At 38.2% G+C, this 20,419-nt stretch overlaps 1 protein-coding gene across 2 annotated transcripts; it reads left to right on the top strand.

Annotated features, from left to right (window-relative positions):
• The first annotated feature begins 268 nt into the window (after positions 1-268).
• Positions 269-1,425, top strand: LOC128253179 (uncharacterized). 2 transcript variants are annotated; one of them, XM_052981399.1, is made up of 2 exons: positions 269-415; positions 473-1,424. In XM_052981399.1, the coding sequence occupies exons 1-2, from the start codon at positions 388-390 to the stop codon at positions 841-843; spliced, it is 399 nt and encodes a 132-aa protein (XP_052837359.1). In that variant the 5' UTR covers positions 269-387; the 3' UTR covers positions 844-1,424. The 2 variants fall into 2 exon arrangements, with proteins under 2 accessions (XP_052837359.1, XP_052837360.1); XM_052981400.1 differs by having other exon boundaries at positions 301-405; positions 473-1,425.
• Positions 1,426-20,419: the final 18,994 nt, after the last annotated feature.

The raw sequence follows: 20,419 nt of genomic DNA, 5'->3' as shown, positions 1-20,419 counted from the left end.
CTAAGGGTATAATTATTTTGAAATTTGCTAGCTGAATAACGGGTATTTAATAGTCGGGGAACTCGACTTCAGCGTTCTTTCTTGTTTTTTTATGAGGGTGAGGTCCATAGTCTAGAGTACTGTGGTAATTACTATTGCCAATACTCTATTCCATCAAATTTAACACGCGTTAATGAATTCTAAAATGAAGATATATGCTACCTATTAAATAAAAGGACATTTTATGTAGAAGGCGTGCTCGGACTTAGACGTCAACGGTTTGGTGGTCATTTGCTGAGTTGACTGGGGCATGGGGGCATGCTTTGAGCTACCTGTCACAAAAGGTCTCCGAAATCAAAAGTAACGTAACAGCTACCATCACCGAACGCTGACGAGCGAGCAGCTGAAATGGATGACTTACCAGTGGTGAGGCGTAGTACGTAGTAGCACTGCAGAATAGAGAGCACCAGCTCAAGCCCATGTCCGATCCCAGCAATGAATAACCTCAGCCAGAGATCTCCGTACAGCCAGATCGGGATGGGAGCCGCGGGCGGCTTCCTCACCGGCTACGTGCTCCTGAAGGCCAGCAAGATGGTGGCCGTGGCCGCGGGCGGTACCATTCTGGCGATCGAGCTGGCCTGGCAGGCGGGCCTTGTCAGGCTGGATGTCCTGAAGATAGTGGCACAGTCGGATCCGAACCAGACGCGCGGGCAGCTCCAACTGGCCAGTGAAGTGCCAGTGGAGAGCACGAATCTGCTCCGAGTTGAAGAGCTGGACGACAAGGCCAGGAATGCGTGGGCCACCAGCGGTCGCTTGTGTGTGTCCTTCTTGGGTGGCTTTCTTCTCGGATTTGGCTGGGCTTAACTGATGCAAATTACCAACGCTTTACATACAATGTATTTGAATTGTAAACGAAAGTTCCCACCTGAAATGCTCGCCGGCAAAATTGTTATTCAAGTCTTTGGATGCCAGCGCAGGGAAAGTTTTCATAACAAAAGCCTTGAAAATTTTATAGAAATACTATTAACAAATAGCCGAGCCGAGTTGAGCCCTTCACCGCACACACATACCCAAACATGCATTTAAAGTTGGTGCTCCGTATAAAAAGCGACCCAGCAAAAACTTCAAACTTGTAACAACATTTTCATGCGCTTTTAAGCATTTCAATTTTTACGCCGCGGAGGGAGAAAATTTATGCATAAGCAAAGTTTTTCACAACCAAGGCAATGCCCCGAAGTGGGTGGCTCCTCGCTTTCATATGCATTGTGTGGACTACAAAATGTGTGATTTGCTAATAAAAGTCGTAGGAAAAAATTGGAAAAACAAATAAAAAAACAAATGGAAATCCTTACTGAGTTCAGATATCGAGAATGACCAACTTAAAAGTAATTAGAATCATTTCTTGCATTAGCATCTATGGGAGCCATATGTAAACCCGGTAGTAAATGTCACGTTTAAATAACTATTCGTAATGGTGTCGGGATATTTTTATCTTTTTTCTTGAACATCCTGCTAATGGAAAATTGGTAGCGACTGCTGTAGCCGAACGAAAAATAAATATAGCACACTGGTCAGGATCTGTTGCCAACAATAAAAATCAATTTAAATCGAAGCCAAAACTCGAACTCTCACTAAAACACCCGACAACACGCATCACGTACGACTAGGGAACACATGTCGTATGAGCAATGCAATTTGCATTTGAAAAAGCCAAAAATTGTTTTCTTTTGCAGCAGCCCCAAAACCCAATTTAAAGTCCGCCAATTTGCAAGCAAGTTAAGCTTGACGTTTTCATTATTCAAATACCGACTGCCCGATAAAAGATAATCCCAATTAGCCAGGTATAGTCAGAATTAATTGAAAAAGTGAGGGTGGAAAAGTCCAAAGATAAATGAAGTTGAAAGTCTGGCTTGTGATTAGCATGGAAATCAGCAGAGGAGTGAAAAAGCGGCAGTCGTGTCGGAAGAGGTTGCGGCGGCATTGCGACTATGATTGGAGGACTGCTATCGGTGGAAGATTAAATTAATTAAAGGTGATAATTGGGTGGCTAATTGGCAAAAAGATTTTCCTTTTAGAAAAAAATTACCTTTCCAAGCGGAGACACATCTGTGCGGACTTACCTCTGGTTATAGCATTGCAAAGGGTGTTCAAATTAGTTTAAAAGTATACATTTTTGATCAGGTTGTCAGCCAATAACGTTTAATATAAATTGATAGGGCTTTGAAAAACATTTGCTTAGCCAAAACCACATAATGTATAAGCCCTGATAATACCACATGCAAGCTTGAACATACAAAACACAAAATCAAATTTCAATAGCCCAAACAACAAATGGCCTGTAATTGTTTGCCATCAAAGCAAACCAAAGCAAACCGAAACGAAACCGAAACTCCAGAGTCCAAGCCGAACGCATGTAATTGTGCAATGTGTCTAACAATTTGACCCAAACTAAATTTGCACATAACCGCAAATAGCTAAATTGAAAATTGCTGGCGTGGTCGTGGAAATTATTAAATTCGAAATTAAATGCATTTTCCTGCAATTACTGGCCAATAAAATGGGACCTGTGTGCATCTATAATTGCTTGAAACAGACCGTTTGATTCCGATCTACCTGCCAATAACTCGATTAAAACTTAAACAGTTCGAACTTTGCACTGCGAGTGCAGGGAGTGGCCTGCCTCCAGTGCAACTTCAACTTCGGCTTCAGCTTCAGCTTCAAAGCTCCTGCCGAGGCCGCTCATTAAATTCTCATGCTTGCCTGCAGTCCAAGGTAAAATACGAGCAGCGGCATTGCAGTTTCAATCGTCTCGCACAATGCTCCTTTGCAATGTTTTTCTTTCTTCCCGACTCGCAGCCTCTTCATTTACTGTTCCTGCTTTTGTTGTTGGCAAAAAAGCGGAAAAGCGTGGCAAAATAGGAAGGGAGCGTCGGGTAACGCTATTCTGTCTTAGGGGCTAACCTATGGCATGGAAAAGGTGAAAAACGGAGAACTATTTGAGTGGAAGTAGGCTAAAGCACTAAACAATGCAACACATTCTAGCCCATGGCGGGATTTAATACTGAACTCCAATTTTATAAAATTTGGTTTTGATTTTCTCTAGCACTAAAAACAGGCTCAAATATCAGTAGTTAAAGCAACAAGAGCAGACAAATTATCAGCTACTCACTAGAATTGACAAAACAATCGATAGCACCATCGATAGATGGCCGAACAATTTAGCACAATCGATACTATCGCTCTATAAAAATAATTTTTTATTATAGTACATTTGACGAATATTCGGAGTAAATTGCTGTATATTTCTGGGAACTTGCATTTCCGAAAAATTCGACGAGGATTAAATTAGGCTAACACGTTACTGAAAAACATAGTGAGGCAGTGGGCTTGCACACCAAAACGAAACCGTTATTAAAGGAGATGTAAATATTAGGTCGTGATAATTTTATTTAGTATTAAGCGAAAAAAATAAGTCTGTGAATTTACATTTTTTTGATATTTCGTTCTTTTTACCTGCGGCTGAACAATTTCCAAAACTATCGAAATTATCGATTGTAAACACCATCTATAGCCAAAACTATCGATAGAGCACACTATCGATGTTTTACCAACTCGACAACTCACGGTATTCGTAAAGATACCGTCTCTCACCCCGCCACTAAAATCAGAAGAATTCACAGCTCAGGAAATTTGATTGATTGCTGAGGTAGAACTGGCTGATTTTGCTAGCCCACAGAGAGAAGGGAAACAGAGGGGAAAACTAAAACTGGGCAGAAGTACAAAATAAATTTCTATGGCTACGAATTTCGAATGTTATTGTGAAACTCCCGATAGCTGTGCACCTGGGCGGATCAATTTAATGATGTTATTTAAATCGCAGACACCGGACATGTTCCCATACTGCCCTTAGTTATAGTTGGAGCGCTTTAAGGCGCTTTAAAACAATTTGCGGTGCGGCAAGGTGAGTGCCAGACACTGGCGGATGTAATTTGAAGCCTAGGCTGCAGTTGCCCGGACCATGTCCATGCCGGGTAGGAACTTCGATAAATTAAGACCGGTAGGCGTGCATGCACTGCTATCCGATTCTCACATCGACCAGCTGTCTGGGTGGCATTACGTGCAAATAGTTACGTGAAATTATTTCCGGAATCCGTAACTAATATAACTTCGTTTGAGTTCCTCGGCAGACTGGCAATGAAGTTGCCGCCAAGTTCGAGCCAGCGTTTCTTCAAAGTCAAACAATATAGCTGAGCTGATTAAGGCTTTTGCCAAAGTTTCGACGTGCGGGAATTCGCGGAAGAGTGCACTTTGCTGTCGGTTGGCCGAAAACAGTTCCTTTCTTTCATTTCGAAACCCGTTCAACTGCCTCTAAGCGCCGTACATTTCCAGTGCAGCCGGCTCAAACTGTCGCCATAAATGTTAATTAAATTAAAACGCTAATAGGCGTGAAATATGATAACGCACAGATACAGCAGCATGCAGACACCAGCGAGCTCCCACGAGAAAGCTGCGCTGGCAGGTGGCAAAGTCCTGTAACAGCTGCCGCAGAAGCCTCCCGCCACGCCCCCATCGCCCGGGGGCGTGTGGCAATTGCCAAAGTTGCCGCTCACTTGATTTCCAGAATAATACTCGTAATAATTAAAATGAAAATTAGAAACGCCGCCAGTCGAAGCATCTGCCAAAGGGAAGGCAAACGGACAGATAGAGAGGCAGAAAGCAGGGGAAACCCCGTCACCACTTGGCTGCCTCCTTGGGCTCGAAAAATTTGCCTTTTGGTGGCGCCTAATTAAAAGGGATAAGTGCCGGGGCAGGTGTGAGCCCGGCGAGGCACACTGATGGGGCGAAATGGGCGGGACGGAGTAATTACTAATTGCTGTGATTATAAGGGTCGGATGGCCAAGCCGGGAGGCGGTTGGGGTGCTCCACAAATCGGAGACAGACTGACAGGAGGCGTTCTTTTTTTCTAGCAATACCGTTTCATAAAAATATTTCAGTCAGGGAAAAGCACGAATCCTATATTGCTCACGATAGGGGTACAATCGGCTGTTTTAATAGAAGGTTTTACATTCTGTTCATATGTACCTGTACACCACCAACATCTTACAGTACTTAAAATTAACTATTTATTTAAAATTTTAAATTGTCACAACAGAAGACTGTTGCTGGTCCTAGGTAAGTGAAATTTCAAAAATTGCGCCATAGCAATATTGCATTTTTTTTAAAACTATGAATGCGTCGAACACAAAAAAAAAGGAGGACAAACAAAAAATCTCTGAGTGTCAATTTAATAAGCAACCAATTCAATAGCATCACATTTTTGGGATCAACTTTATCCTAACTGAGTGTCAAAATAATAATATTTTAAAAATCAAAAATAATTGAATTTTCAAATTCAACTTTTTATTCCACGCAATTTATTGATTTATTTATGTTGGTGTATGTATTAAGTTAATATTTCAAGTTTATTAGTACAATAAATAAATACATGTTTTGTTCTTGGCTTAAAATGACCCTACAATCAAGACAATGGATAAGGGAATACTGTCACCTAAAAGTGCATATTGACACCTTTGAAAATATCAGAGGATTGACACACTAGGTGTCAGTCTTATAATGTGCCTATTAGAGACTTTTTACCACTCAATATTGCAAATTGATAATTAACAAGAAGGAAAGCAAACTTCGGCAAGCCGAAGTTCATATACCCTTGCAGCTATTGCATTAATTAAATACTTTTGAAAACATTTAAATTATGATTTACTTGAGTATGTGCTAAAAAAAAACATTGAAACTATGATTATTTGCAGCTCAATTATTAGATAGTTATTTTATATATTTTTATTATTTCTATGGGAGCTATATGCTATAGACGTCCGATTTTGATAAAATTTATACCATAATTCTGAAATAATTAAACATTGCTATATGTCGAAGAACTAAACAAAAAATTAAAAAACAGAAAAGTTATAATTTTTTTCATTTATTTTTCCGATTGTTCCTATGGGAGCTATATGCTATAGTCGTCCGATTTTGATGAAATTGAAACCGTAAATCGAAAATATTTTACCATTACTATATGTCGAAGAACTAAACAAAAAATTAAAAAACAGCAAAGTTATAATTTTTTTTCATTTATTTTTCCGATTGTTCCTATGGGAGCTATATGCTATAGTCGTCCGATCCGGCTCGTTCCGACTTATATACTACCTGCAATAGAAAGACAACTTTTGGGAAAGTTTCATGCAGATAGCTTTAAAACTGAGAGACTAGTTTGCATATAAACGGACGGACAGACGGACAGACGGACAGACGGACATGGCTAGATCGACTCTCCTAGTGATGCTGATCAAGAATATATATACTTTATAGGGTCGGAAACGTCTCCTTCACTGCGTTGCAAACTTCTGACTGAAATTATAATACCCTCTGCAAGGGTATAAAAAGGGTCATATTTTAAAAACTAATTTTTACGGTGTAGTACTGGTCCAACCATTATACCTTTTACTCGTAGAGTGGTAGGGTGTATTGTATTTGTTGAAAAGTATTTAACAGGTAGAAGGAAGCTTTTGCGACCCTTATAAAGTATATATATTCTTCATCAGGATCAAGAGAGAAAGAGAGCTAGAGAGAGAGAGAGAAAGACAATTACAGAACTTTTAGCGGGGGGTGGGGGTGGCAGTGATGCACGCTCTTTGCTTCTAGTGTTGGCTGTGCACCTCGACAGTGGCGCCACCTACACTTCAATTGTTTCATAGGGGAAGTACTTTGGTTGTAGTTTGTTGGCTGAGTAACGCGTATCTAATAGTCGGGGAGCTCGTTCTTTATTGTTTTGGTTTTAGGTTCAGTTCAGTTTTTTTTCTTGCTTACAAATATGAATCCAATTTGATGGTTCTGGTTCAACTTCTTGATATCGACTACACTCAGAAAAAAATTACCTAACATTTTTCGGAAACATGACATTAGACCATTTATGGCCTTTAGGATAGGAATCTACGACCTAAACATTTGTAGTGCTGCGTTAGCTAAAAATGAAACTTTAGTCAACTTTGAATTCATCAGCTCATGCTAAACCTATGCACTCACTATTTTCGGAAGCCATTTTAACATCCAAGGTTCGGGAAATCTCTTCGATCGACCCACTCAGAATTATAAACTTTCTCAATCGCTTTCCGCAGATACTCAGGTTAGCCCAGTGACTACACTCCATCAAAAGCCATCCCTTGTGGCAGCTCTTCCCCTTTGACCCACTCCATTACCTGGCCTATGTGTCTGTTTAAGTGCTATTGACAGTCCAGACCGCAGTGGCAGGTGACAAGGGGGTGGGAAAGCCGCTTAGGTCGAAGGACGTCTGCCCGCCCCCGCAGTTCCCGAGGGCTTTCTAATTTGAGTGTCGCTGTCAAGGTTCACGCGTGCATTGTCGGAGATTTGTTGCTGCCCCAAACTGCCCACCATTAAGATGATGAAATGTCCCTGAAGGTCACTAGGCAACTTGTTGCCTGTTAGCCATTATTAATTTTTTCGCAGTGCGGTCGTACCCTTTGTGCGTAACTTGCTGAAGGCCGAATTTACACTAACCACAATAATTTGAAGTCCGTTGCTCGCCTCCAAGTTGGGTAAACCTTTGTTTTTCAGTGCAGGCTTGTCTCTGGCCTTTGTTGATAATGCTTAATTTGCTGTTTAATTATGCGTAGAACATTCCTTGTGGGCGGCCCAATGTCCCTTCTAATTACAGCTGTTTGTTATCTGCCAGGGAACACTTTTCCAGTTGCCGACTTCCGTTTAAAGCGGCTTAGTAAGTCCGACCTTTCTCAGGCTCACACATAATTTTCCACTTCTTTTGGCATTTCACATACACACTGGAGAACGACAATTTACCATAGGCAACAACTTAATTTGGGCTACATTCCACTCTCACCCACACTCAAGCCAGTTGGGAAGGAGGATTACAAATGGACAAGCTGCGTGTAAATGTAACTGCTTTGACATCCAAACACGTTTGAAAAACATAAACAGCTTGGGTCCCATTTGTGTTCTGCTTCTGCTCCGTCCCTTTATTCTCTGCTAAATTTAGTGAGCTGGCCCCATAAATTTTAAATATACTTTGCTGGTGCCAAAACAAACAGGAAAGACCATAATCGTCGAGTGCCACGACTTAGAGATACTGTCTTGTTGCTATAAATGCTTAAATATTACGATATTGTGCTATATTACTATATTATGCTAAGAGTGAACACTATAGCTTTTATTCTTTCTAAAATCCGAGCTTTAAAATTGGCGAAAGTGGATAGGTGCTATTGATTGCAACACATTAAATTGCTAACATGCTCTTCTATCTACATTTAGTATTTAATTGCTTTATGATCCTACAAAAGTCTGCAGCAGCAATGGATGAGGCGATGGAAATACAGATAAATTATTTTTTTTGAATTTAATGCAACTCCTTCATCAAACCAACATACCAATGTCAGCTATTTGTACTTCGTTTGGTCCTTCCAAATTTTAATATGCATATGTATACTAGCTCAATTAATAGAAGTGTTATCAGTTCGTTGCCTCTCAAGTCATAACAAAAAGAACTTGGCATTCGAAGATTAACAAAAATGCATATGTAAGTGGCGCTATCTATTCAACAATGGTTGCTTAAAATTAAAATAGTTTTGTTTCGCGATCAAAAGGCGTGTAAGGAAATTAAAGATAAGTTCCAAGCATTTTATAAGCACCAAGCAACTTCGATGACCATCAAATCTCCAGTGGTTTCATGAATTTAAGTGTTTCTGAACCGTTTTTGTCGCAGAGCACCCAGGCTGTTACCCAGGTGACCACGGAGGGTATGGATAATAAAATCTATAATATTGTATAACATCGTCTGATGAAAGTCAGCAAACGTTCTCGATTGAAAGTATCCTGTCCGTCGCTGCTTAGTGTCAGTAAAGCAAAAAGGGGAATTGCAGTACAATTTCGCATAACAGTTGGGTCTCCTTTGTATTATATTTTACAAATTGTTTAATATTTTTGCCTAACAATGGTTTCTTCAGCGCACGTCTGACTCACATAATGCGTATCCGCTATTTATCTTCTCATATATCGCGATACTGGAAATGCCGCATCATTTGCAAAATACAACCGCAGAAGTTATTTGGTCATACATAAATCTCAGCAGTCTATAGAATATACTCTGCGCGCATAATAGGGATGTTCCGAGCCGGCGCTTAAAAGCCGTTTAATAAGTCTGGCCACAACACACCCATGACAAATGTACACGACTGCATTGTACAGAATCGAAGGGAGTAATGGGGCAGCGGAGTTCGTGGAAGTTGCCATTGGAGTTGGTCAGGGCTGGTTTCTGTTGCAGGTCGATTGGGGCTGCTCCACTGGCCATAAATTTTATTGGCCGCCTATTGAAGCGTTGACATGGCACAGATATTTTGTCGCATAATTTTTGATAAAGTGCTGTCCCTAAAAGAAAATAAGTAAAGCAGAGTGGCAGATAGGTCAGTCAAGTTAAAGCCAGACAAACAACAGCAACAAAAGCAATTAGTCTCGATAGCTTAATTTTTACTCTTACTTCCTTTTTTATTTAAAGGAAATAATTTCATAGGTTCCTCGAACTAAAAATCAAATCTTAAAACGTCAAATCTGAAAATGACCCGTTTCTGAAAAGCTTTGTCAAACTTCTAACCTGTTTGCGTCATCATACAAATCGATACGCTCTCTATGTAGCTTAGGACTTCATTATAATGTGCTATTTTAACTTTCGCCACGAATCCATTGTGCGCATTAACCTCTCCATGTCTGTGCAAGCTCAATGGAGTCGAGCCACAAGTTTATTTGCTCATTCAGCTCAATCACAGATCAAATAGCTGGAAAAAAGTGCTGCAGTGCAAATACCTGGCAAACAATTTGAACTACTCTCAACCTTTAAACTGCAAACAACGAGGAACAGATTGCCTGCCAAGAAGAGGAGTGTGTTGAGCCGGGGCCAGAGCCAGACAATTGCCCCGAGGAGTCGGGCAGGCAGCATAAATTGCTCCGACACGGAAGAAGTTGGTTGCCGGGCAAGGGATAAGCAGCCTTCTCAACTTCGCCCTGCTCCTCGCCTTCTGTGTCCCTTTGTTTTTCTGCAAGCAATTTGCCGAATTCGGTCCAGAGATTGAGCAAAAGAAATGCATATGTGAGACTTTGAACCAACTTCCTTTAGAAAGACTAACCGGGCATCCCAGTGATTTGTTTAAAATCGAAATACAGAAAAAATCCCTTATGAACTTTGCACTAGACCATTTCACCTTTATACAATAAATGTTAATGTCTTCTTTATTTAAAAGAAAAATAATCATATTTAATTTTCCCATGTAAGATAAATTCCGATCGGTTAACTATAACACGTTCATAACTAAATTTACTTGATATTAGCTTTCATATCCAGAAGGATATTTTAAATACAAGCTTACAAAATGTAAGTAACACAAAGCTTTTCGTTTTGTGTGTTTATGAGTCGATGAACTTGATAGATTCAAACTCTCTAGCTCTTACAATTCCTGAGGTCTTGGCTTTAATAAGGTAAACTAAATTTGGGGAACACCGGAAGTAGTCGTCATATTTAAATCTTCGAAACTATATAATATCTTAGTTTATTTATTTTTTACTTTGTATAATTATTTGTATTATTTCGAAAGACGCAATTGATTTTGTATCAGCAAAACATTTCATATTTTGAATGCAGTTTTAGACGGTACCATAAAGTACTGAAAAGCTTGCAACGCTGATCAGCATTAACAATTAAGACGAAATAGTCAACAAACAAACTTTATAGAGTTGATTTATGATAATTTCATTTGGAAATTATAAGCCTTCTAAAAACCACGTAATTCATCTACAAGGTTTAGTTTTACTTATTTTTATTCAAAGGAATTTCACCATTGTGCTTGCTCAATAATCGGACGAATAACTGAAAGGTGTGAAAGTGCAAATTTGTGTATCACATTTAAATAAAATCCGAAAAGTCTTTTAATGGCTTTTAGCTGTCGAACTTCAATCAATGTATTTATACCACCATAACATAAATGAGCAGAAAACGGACGTAGAAAATAGTTATCAAAGCAAGTGTCAGAGTGATTGACAGAAAACTAAGGCATACAGAGTCGACCAAAAGACGGCTACTATCATAAATTACAAAATAAATAACATAAATTTTAGCTATTTACGTCGGTGGCGTTGTCGTTGCCTGGCACAACCAATACCGCCGAAAATTATGCAGCGTTAGCCCGTCAAGGTGTCATCCTGACAGCCCAGAAATTACAAAAAGCTAAATTTCAGCCCCCTTTTTTGCCATGCACGTCAATAATTTCAACCAAAAACGTTGTTTACTGCTGTTTTTCAATGTTGCGGGAGGTTTGCTCACATTATGCTTAGGCATATCTTAACATCGTGGGAGTTAAAGCTTGATTTTTTGATTCGGTTAAGTAGTCAACCATTTTTTAAACAAATTGTGAGGAATAAGAGAAATTGATGACTTTTTTATAAAAAGATTATTTAGGCTCCCGTTGAATTACGCAATTACACTAGAAACAATACTAGACTTCCACCAGCGGATGTGCTTGAAATGAATTAAATTAAATTAAACTTACTTGTTATTTAAATAAAATTCTACACAACATTTTTTGTAAAAAAGTATAAAAAAACAAATTGAGTCCGTTATATAATACTTTAAATGAATTTGTGTAACAATAAGGGTTTCCAAACGGTTATCCTTAAGCGGTAAAACCGGAACCGGAACCAAAACCGGAACCGATACACCCAGAAAAAAGTAGTACGAATAATTTTAAGGACGAACGTGTACAAATTAAATAAGGAACCTACTTGATAATAATATTTTAACATTTTTTTTTTTATACGTTTTTACGTATTTTTTGCTAACGTTCTGCTTTTATTTAAATTTTGTATCTAGTTGACCCCAAAAGTATAGTTAATAGATGCTATTTGGTTGGAAACATATTCCTTTGAACATTCCTTAGTACATAGTAAATTGTGAGTCCAGTGTTACGCTTTTTTTTTGTATATGCTTAAAAAAACTGTTCCCAGAATACGAACAATGTTCTTGGATTTTTTCATTTGTGTACTTAAGTTATTCACTTGCACAACTTTAATTAAGAAACTTGTATATTTGCATAAAGAATTTTGAGTACTTGGGCTGGTAAAGTTCGTTCTCAAATTTAGAATTTCGGGGTTGAATAATTCGTACTTCAATATTTATTTTCTTAGTTGAATCAAAAAATTCGAATTTACCGTACACCGTTTGAACTTGATTTGACACCGTTCGTACTGGTTTTTTCTGAGTGTATAATTAGTTTTTGCCAAACCGGAACCCTAACCGAAACTGTTGTGTTGGTTGTAATCATAGCATTAACCGAAACCGATATTTGATTCGGTTTTAGTCCCTGGTAAAAATACAATTAAGGTAATTAATATTTCGCAACTCTTATAAAAAGATTGATTTTTTGGATCAGTGCAATGGAATTTTTATTGCATGCTCACGCAATTAACTGACATTGCAAGTACCATCGGCGTTTCATTCCACCAACTGTTGCCACGTGCCGCAAACAATAAATGTATCAAGCCCAAACAATGTGTAAATTACGCATATTAATTGACGTTGCATGCTTGCGGCTCTGTTTGTAATTCCATGATGATAAATAAACATGAGAAATTGTTTGTGTAGCACCAATACAAGTGTAGGGCCTCGGGTTCGCAGCTCGGTTCGGAAACACATTTATTTTATTTTACCATATTTAATTAGTTGCCAGCAGAAGAGAAAATGACCGAAAGCGTTGACACAGTCGATTATGTTAATAAAGTCAAGATTGGAAGGGCGCCGCAGGAGCACGAAGGGCGAGGGTTTTTCAGCGGATTGGGTTGGTCGGTAAATGCGCCTTGACAAAGCCACAACTCCACTTGCATTTAATTGTTCATTGATGTTTATCGTGGCATATAAATTTGCAAGCTCATTGGCTGGCTGCCCCTCCCGCCCCCGCACCCGCCGCCGACAGCCCCTTTGTATCCGCAATCCCCTTTCATCTCTCAACTGTCAAGCGGCTTTACGACATTGATATGAATGTAAATTCCCTTCTCCCTTGCATGCGCGCGTTTGTATTGGCTTAAGTGCATTTATTTAATTGCAGAACATTTGCGCTGAGTTTAATTCGCATTAATGGGACATGACATTTTAATTGGATTAATTGCGATTATTAAGTGCAGCAGCTCCTCTCAACTGGGGCGAAAGTGAAAAGCTGATTGAGTTTCTCCGCTCAATCGGTCAGCTGCCATCGTTAACACCCAAAGACCGGGTGAAGAACAAGCTTATTGTCTAAATTAAACATTAGTTTTCCAACCTGGACAGCGGTAATGTTACTTAACTGAATATTGCAAATCCCTTAAGCAGAATCTTAATTTCAAGAGCCAAAACCCACATGTGGCCGAATTAATATTCGAATTTTATAGAATTTTACGGCTTTTTGTGATAAAAAAAAACAACTTTTTCAATGCTTGAAAGAAATTTGAAGTTTTACCCAAGGTAGTGACCATTTATTCAGTATTTTATTCTTATACTTGTGCCGAATTTGTTGTTTCTATACAAAAAAAGTACCTTCATATAACTATTTTATTTTGGGTACCATAAACGGTAAAAACATTCTTGATCAGATTCTTTAAAAGGCCAAAAATAAGACACCTTTCGAGGATTTGGTTCTTGAATGTGGCCAATCTTGAGCAATTTATTTCTTATTCTTATATATATTTTCATTTTATGTATGATGTGCTAACATACAAAATTTTGTAAGATTTTTATCGATTTATATAAAATGCCTGTAAAAGGTCAAGTAATAAAATCAAGTCTACTCTTCCTACGAAGATGAAATATATGATTAAAGCAAAAACTCTATATTACACTGTGTAACAACAGAAAGTATGAGTAAACAAGAAAGGTAGCAATCTTCCGCAAGCCGAAGTTCATATAACCTTGCAGCTATTGCAAAAATTAAACATTTAAATTATTATTTACTAGCGTATATGTTTAAAAACATTGAAGCTATGATGATACCGTTTTCCGATTTTAATAAAATTAAAAGCGTATTTCTGAACTGTCAAATGTTTAATAAGTCAAAAAGAACTTAAAAAAAAATTACAAAATAAAAAAGTTACATTTAAAAAAAAAAGTAATATTTTTGTTTTTACCATGGATGCTTTTTGTTATCGTCGTTCGATTTTGATAAAATTTAAAGCGTAATTCTAAAATATTTAACCAATACTATATGTCGAAGATCTAAAAAAAATAATAAAATAACAGCAAACTTATAATTTTTTGTTTTATTTATTTTTCCGAAAGACAACTTCTGTTAAAATGTGAAGCAGATAGCTTTAAAACTGAGAGACTAGTTCGCGTAGAAATGAACGGACAGACGGAAGGACAGACGGGCATGGCTAGATCGAGTGTTGCGGGTCAAGAATATATATATATTATACTTTATAGGGTCGGAAATGTCCCCTTCACTGCGTTGCAAACTTCTGATTCAAATTATTATAAAATATATATATTTTGGTATGCCCTCCCATTTGGTTGAGAATACTTGTACATTTATTAGGACTCGAGTTTTAAGAGCAGGCGTAGTCGAGTGGTTTAAAGTGTTTCTATGGCTCGAAACGAGGTCAAGGTAAGAGTTGTTCTGAATATAATTTATTAGTTGACTAAAAGTTTTTTCTGTCTTTAAAATGATTTATAAAATGTAAATATTTAATAAAATAAATTTTATAATAAATAAATAGAATAAAAATGTTTCGGGAAATTTATATTTATTTATTTATTTTATTTAAATTAATTAAAAACACCGTTGTTTTTTCGGAAAACTTTTCTAATTTCAAGAAATATTTTGCCTTATTTTATGGTTATTTGCCATCCATTTAAGAAAATTATGTAATGCTTTATAGAAAGGCCTTCCTTATATTTTAGAAAACCATTTTCTAAAATTAGTAGCGAGTCGCCATCGCAGTGCATTGGCTGAAAAGACGATTTTCATTAATTAATGGCGAATTTCTTAAATCAAGCGCGATTTTTTTCAGGATGTACATATAAACATTTTGTGGACAAAAGTAAAAATAGTTAAATAGAAAACTTCGGCAAGTCGAAATTAATAACTCCCAAATATAGCTGCAAGCTATAGCAATAATTAATAATTAATTAATAATAATTCGATTTTTATGCATATATATAAATTATATTTGAAAACAGTGAGGCTATACCCGTTTATTCAATCGTTTCTGTGTCGTTTCATAAACTCAATAACAGTAATCCATTGCTATGTCTCGGAGTATAATCGTATAATTTAAAAAACAGCACGGCTATACCTTTTACAACTTTGCTAAGGAAGCAATCCCAATCCGACTTTATATTATTTGCAATAAAAGTAACCCTTTGAGCCAGTTTCATTCTCTAATGCGATCATGTGAATAACCTTTCCGCGTTTAAAGCCTTGCTCTTTTACATGGCCACTTCTTGTCCGATTTATTCCCTCGACAGGCCTAATTCAAACAAATGTTCTTTTAGCTATTTCCGTTCGACATCAGCACTCCAAAGGCAGTTTAGTTCATAAAATATAAATAAGCATAAATCACGCACACAAGCAAGCAGGAGCATGATTAACAAGGTCATTTAACGGCACTTGTTTTTACACACACACGCCCCCCGATATCTGTGGCCCGTGGAAAAATGGGCAAGCCAAAAGGCTTACCCGCAGGGCACAAAACGCTTTTCCATACAGAAAATTCGATTAGTGGGTTAAGCGTTGGACCCGCCCACTAGTTGGCCTCCCCAAAAACATAGAAAAACGAGCAGAAAAAGGGGATTTGCGAGTGCGTGTTTCTTGATATATATTACTCTGGGGAGACATTTGATAATAACTTGCGGCCAATGTGGACTATAATCAGCATAAGTTAGACAACTTTTAGTTTGTTGTTGTTTGAACTAGCAGTTAACAGATGTGTACAGCAATTGATGTATGTGGAGTCGGCGGGAAAAACCTTTATAGGACCATTGCCGCAGGCATCGGAAAAGCCATCTATCTGCGAGAGCGCAGACAGACAGCACATATTTTTCGGCTGACACAGCAAACATTAATCATTTGTATTGGTTGAATTTGCTTATTTTTTTCGGTAAGGCAAACAAGTCAATTCCTCAAATTTTATTGAGGTGGAGCCAGAAGATGAGGAGCCTTTAACTGGATTGGGTTAACCGACGTTATCCCGATGTCTTCTTAAGGTACCGTATGGCACATAAAATTAGGTAAAACAGTCAATCTTTTCATATTTTAACACATATGTCTATAAAATAACTAACTATAGACAAAATTTAGTTTCTATGTTCACGTTTTCGAGTTATTTTTGATAGCGCTTTGGGTATTCCCGAAACTTCTAAATCTCCAAATTGCTGAAAACTTAGCAGAAATTTTCTGAAAATTGGTCAGCTGTTCGATAGAAATTAAACTTGCTGAAACTTCAGCAGTTCAGAATCTTAGTGGAGTCTGAAAATGTTCAGTATATTTCTGTTCAATTTTCATCTATTTAGAGATTCAGACGTTTAAGGAATACTCAAACTATTTCTAGTCTCGAGCCCTCGTACTTTTTAAAATGTTCTTTTTCGGCACGCTGCAATAAACCATTCCTTTGTAGATAAAAAAAAACTATAATTAAAAACCTGTCCGATGCGTCTAAATCTGCATTTTACATGTTCTATATTACTCTTAGGCAGAACGGAAGTGGGTTTTTCACTTGAAAATCCATCTACAAGCTTCCACCTTTTCCTCCCAAACTCTTTTTTAAAGACGCATCAAATTGCGGGAACCTAAACTTTTAGTTAAACGAAGAGCAAAGATTGCTTACCACCCACTGGGGAACTGGCGGAGAAAATAAAAATTTATGTTGCATGCCACATGGCGTCTAATGTCTTGGCATATGCAGGAAACAAGTTAATTTGGAAAACAACGGGTAACAACTGCGAATTAACATCGAACATTGTAGGTACTTTCATACTCAAGTCAACGATTTAGCTTTTTTTGATTATGTTATTTAATATATGGACGGGTTACAAGTGTTTAAGTGGACGAAAATAAATTGAATTAATAATTAATTATATATCTGTAATAACATTTATAATTAAAGTCAACTACATAAACAAAAACATGAAAGATATTTCCTATTGAACCCCAATTATTTAAAATTATGGCTTACAATATTGTATAGGCAGATTAAATCGGCAGTGTTACTAAAGAGTTACATCTTCTAGTAGCCTTTACTTCGTTGCCAGTGCAAATGTGTCCAGTATACTGTTTTTTATAACTACGCCTCACATTCTTTTCAAGTCCATGGTATAGCTAATAAGGCTGACAGATTCTGGTAGGGTGAGAACTCAATTTACGATTTGAGCCAAAAGTCAGCGCTTCACACCTGACTTGTATCTGGCTGCCTCAGAACCCGATTAAAGTGCCCTGACATGCCCCATTCCTGAATCTTAAATTTAATATATCAAGAAATATATAAAATTTATTAAGCACACGGTGTGTCGGCATAAAAATGTGATGCAACTTTATTACGACGAGGCCTACGAGCAGGCAATGGAAAACGTAAGGCTCCCGCTCGCCCATATAGATATAAGATGTGGGGTGTTGGTGTGTTGGAGTGCTGGCTTCTGTTGGCAGAGCAAATAAACAGCGATTTGCCATTTTTCATTTCAGGCGCCACACACTTGGGTAAATAGAAAAGTGAAAGCAGTTAAAACAAACAAAATCAAACACGGGCTAAGCGCCTGCAAATAGGATGTGCGAATGTGTGTTTGCACTAGCCGGCTCTGAGTGGGAGTGCATCCATGTGTGGCAGGTCGACGTCGGCCTGATGCACTTGTTGCAGGCGGTGCCACAAAACGTTGGGCGAAAAAATGTTTCCAGCAAATAAAACTCTCAGCCAGAACGCGCGGGGAGGAGGATATCCTCTGCCGCCTATCTCTCGAGCCCTCCATGCAGCCAGCAAATAAATTAACAAATTAAAAGCGTAACAAATTGGCAAGGGTTTGGGCAGGCGGGAATGAGAGTGCCGCATGTTGCAGTCGACGTCGACTGCTGGCGCTGCCTCAAGTTGAATTTAATTAAATTAGAGCGAACGCAACACATGTCGACGGTGTGGACAACTGCAGCGGCAAAAAGGGGAAGGGAGTTACAAAGCTCCAGGGATTCTAGCTCGTTGAAGTCGGTGAAGGGTTCTAATAGGTAGCGTGCGAAATAATGCAAGCTTTAAAGCTACAGTCTATATTTTATTGATTCAAAGACTGAAAAAACAATGATTTTTTCAGACAAAACTAGATGTTTAACAAAACAGTAAAGCGTTGGTGACTTTCCTCTCAACTATTCGATCGTTGTCAGTCTTCAAAAAATTTCGAACCGTATTTCTATAATATTTAACCCTTGTCTCTCAAAAACATTAAAAAAAATGTTGAATAGAGAAGTTATAATTTGGTTTTTTTTTTTAATTTTTAATAAATTTATCCGATTTTATTTATGTCATTTAAACTCAAAGAATTAAAAAAAAAATTAAAAAACAGCTATGTTGTAAATTATTTTTAATTTTTGTTTAGAATTTAATTATTATTATAATTTTATTATTCACAATTTAACAATTATTATAATGAAAGGAAAGAAAATAAGATAAACTACAACGTAAGGGATAAGAAGACAAAAAAACAAACTTTTTTAATAATCACATTAGCCGGTTTCGCCACACTGCCATCACATTCGACTTTGCACTTAACTCGTACAGGAATTGGAAGGGAAAAGTTTGCAATCAAATTGACTTTTAAGCTAGTTCTTTATAATCAGTTTCGAAAAACTTAAAATAAAAACTGATCAATACGAAAAACAAACGTAAGCAAAATAAAAAATAAAATAAAAAAGATCACACAGCCAGGGATTTGAGCACAGGACCTTGATAGTTAAGCAATGTTTGATGTTCCAAGATATTTAACAAATGGGATGTCCTTTTAGAAAATTCTTCCTAGTTTTATGGGCATTCTTGTAAATTTAGGAAAAGAACTAGTGAATTTTATTTTTTAAAACCAAAAGCGATTTTCACCTGAAGAGAGGGAAGGAGCCTTCAACAACGTCACTCCAGAAGCCATCACACTAGCACTATCGAGCCTAGATGTTGAACCATCCCTGGTGAGAATCATTCACTCAATGCATACCAGCAGAGTAGAGACTTCAACTTTGAAGCTGGCCCAGGCTACTAGACCAGTTGGCAGAGGTACCACTCTAGGAGGGGTCCTTTCCCCTCTACTACTATCCAGAAGTAGGAATAGGGGCTTCAAGGTGATAGCATATGCGGACGACGTAGTAACCTAATTCAAGGTAAATACCCAGAAACACTTAGTAACCTCATGGGAACAGCACTGGGGGGTTAACCCAGATAAAACGGAGCTGGTACCATTCGCCAGAAAATACAAGGTTCTAGAACTTACCCCACCCATTAAAAACCATACTCGCCTAAGCCTTTAGCGAAAAAGCCAAATACGTTGGCTTAATACTGGACAGGAAACTGTTCTGGGCAGAAAACATAGCTTTGTTCACTTGCAAAAAATCTATTAGACGTAGGTTGGGATTCTCTTCTTCTACACTGGCTTTGCACAGCAATAGTCCTGTATGGGATCATTGTTTGGTGGAACTCTCTAGAAAAGATGAACAGTTTAACCAAACTACGAAAAATCCAAAGAAGCGTTGAACTCTACATAAGTGGCCCGCTTCGCACGACCCCCACTGATGCTTCAGATACCATTCTAAACCTTTATCACCTGGACCTGCTTGTCAAAGGGCACACGGCGGTAACAGTGGTAAGACTGCGCCAAGGGTGGACCTGGTTATCAGGACCAATGGGACACTCTACTATCCTTAGGACTTTTACCTACTTACCCAACACAACTGATTACGTCACCCCATTATTACATATCTCCAGACTATACAAGGTTTTCATCCCGTCACGTTCAGATTGGGACAATCTCCCACACCAAGTGGAGATTGCCATCAACATTTTACGGACGGGAGGTGGTGTCTACTCTCCTGAATTTGACATCAAGAACTCCTGTGGTCTACCTGACCACTGCAGTTTATTCCAGGCGGAGGTCATGGCAATACAAGACGACATGGCTAGCTGGACCCAACACTTCTTCATTACAGAGACATATACCTATTCCCTTGACTCCTCCAGAACCAACTCAGCAAACATCTCCTCCTGCCGCAAATCTCTTAACTGACGAGCTGGCTAGACAAGGAACCTTCCCGAGAAGGCCACGGGGGCATGCCCTTTACGACTTGTAAGCTGATCTTGAAACAAACCGTTACCAGTCTTTTTGATGGCA

Source organism: Drosophila gunungcola (genome assembly GCF_025200985.1).
Source record: "Drosophila gunungcola strain Sukarami chromosome 2L unlocalized genomic scaffold, Dgunungcola_SK_2 000007F, whole genome shotgun sequence".
Lineage (NCBI taxonomy): Eukaryota > Metazoa > Arthropoda > Insecta > Diptera > Drosophilidae > Drosophila > Drosophila gunungcola.
Note: the sequence above shows the minus strand (reverse complement) of the source record. Positions and strands in the feature narration are given on the sequence as shown.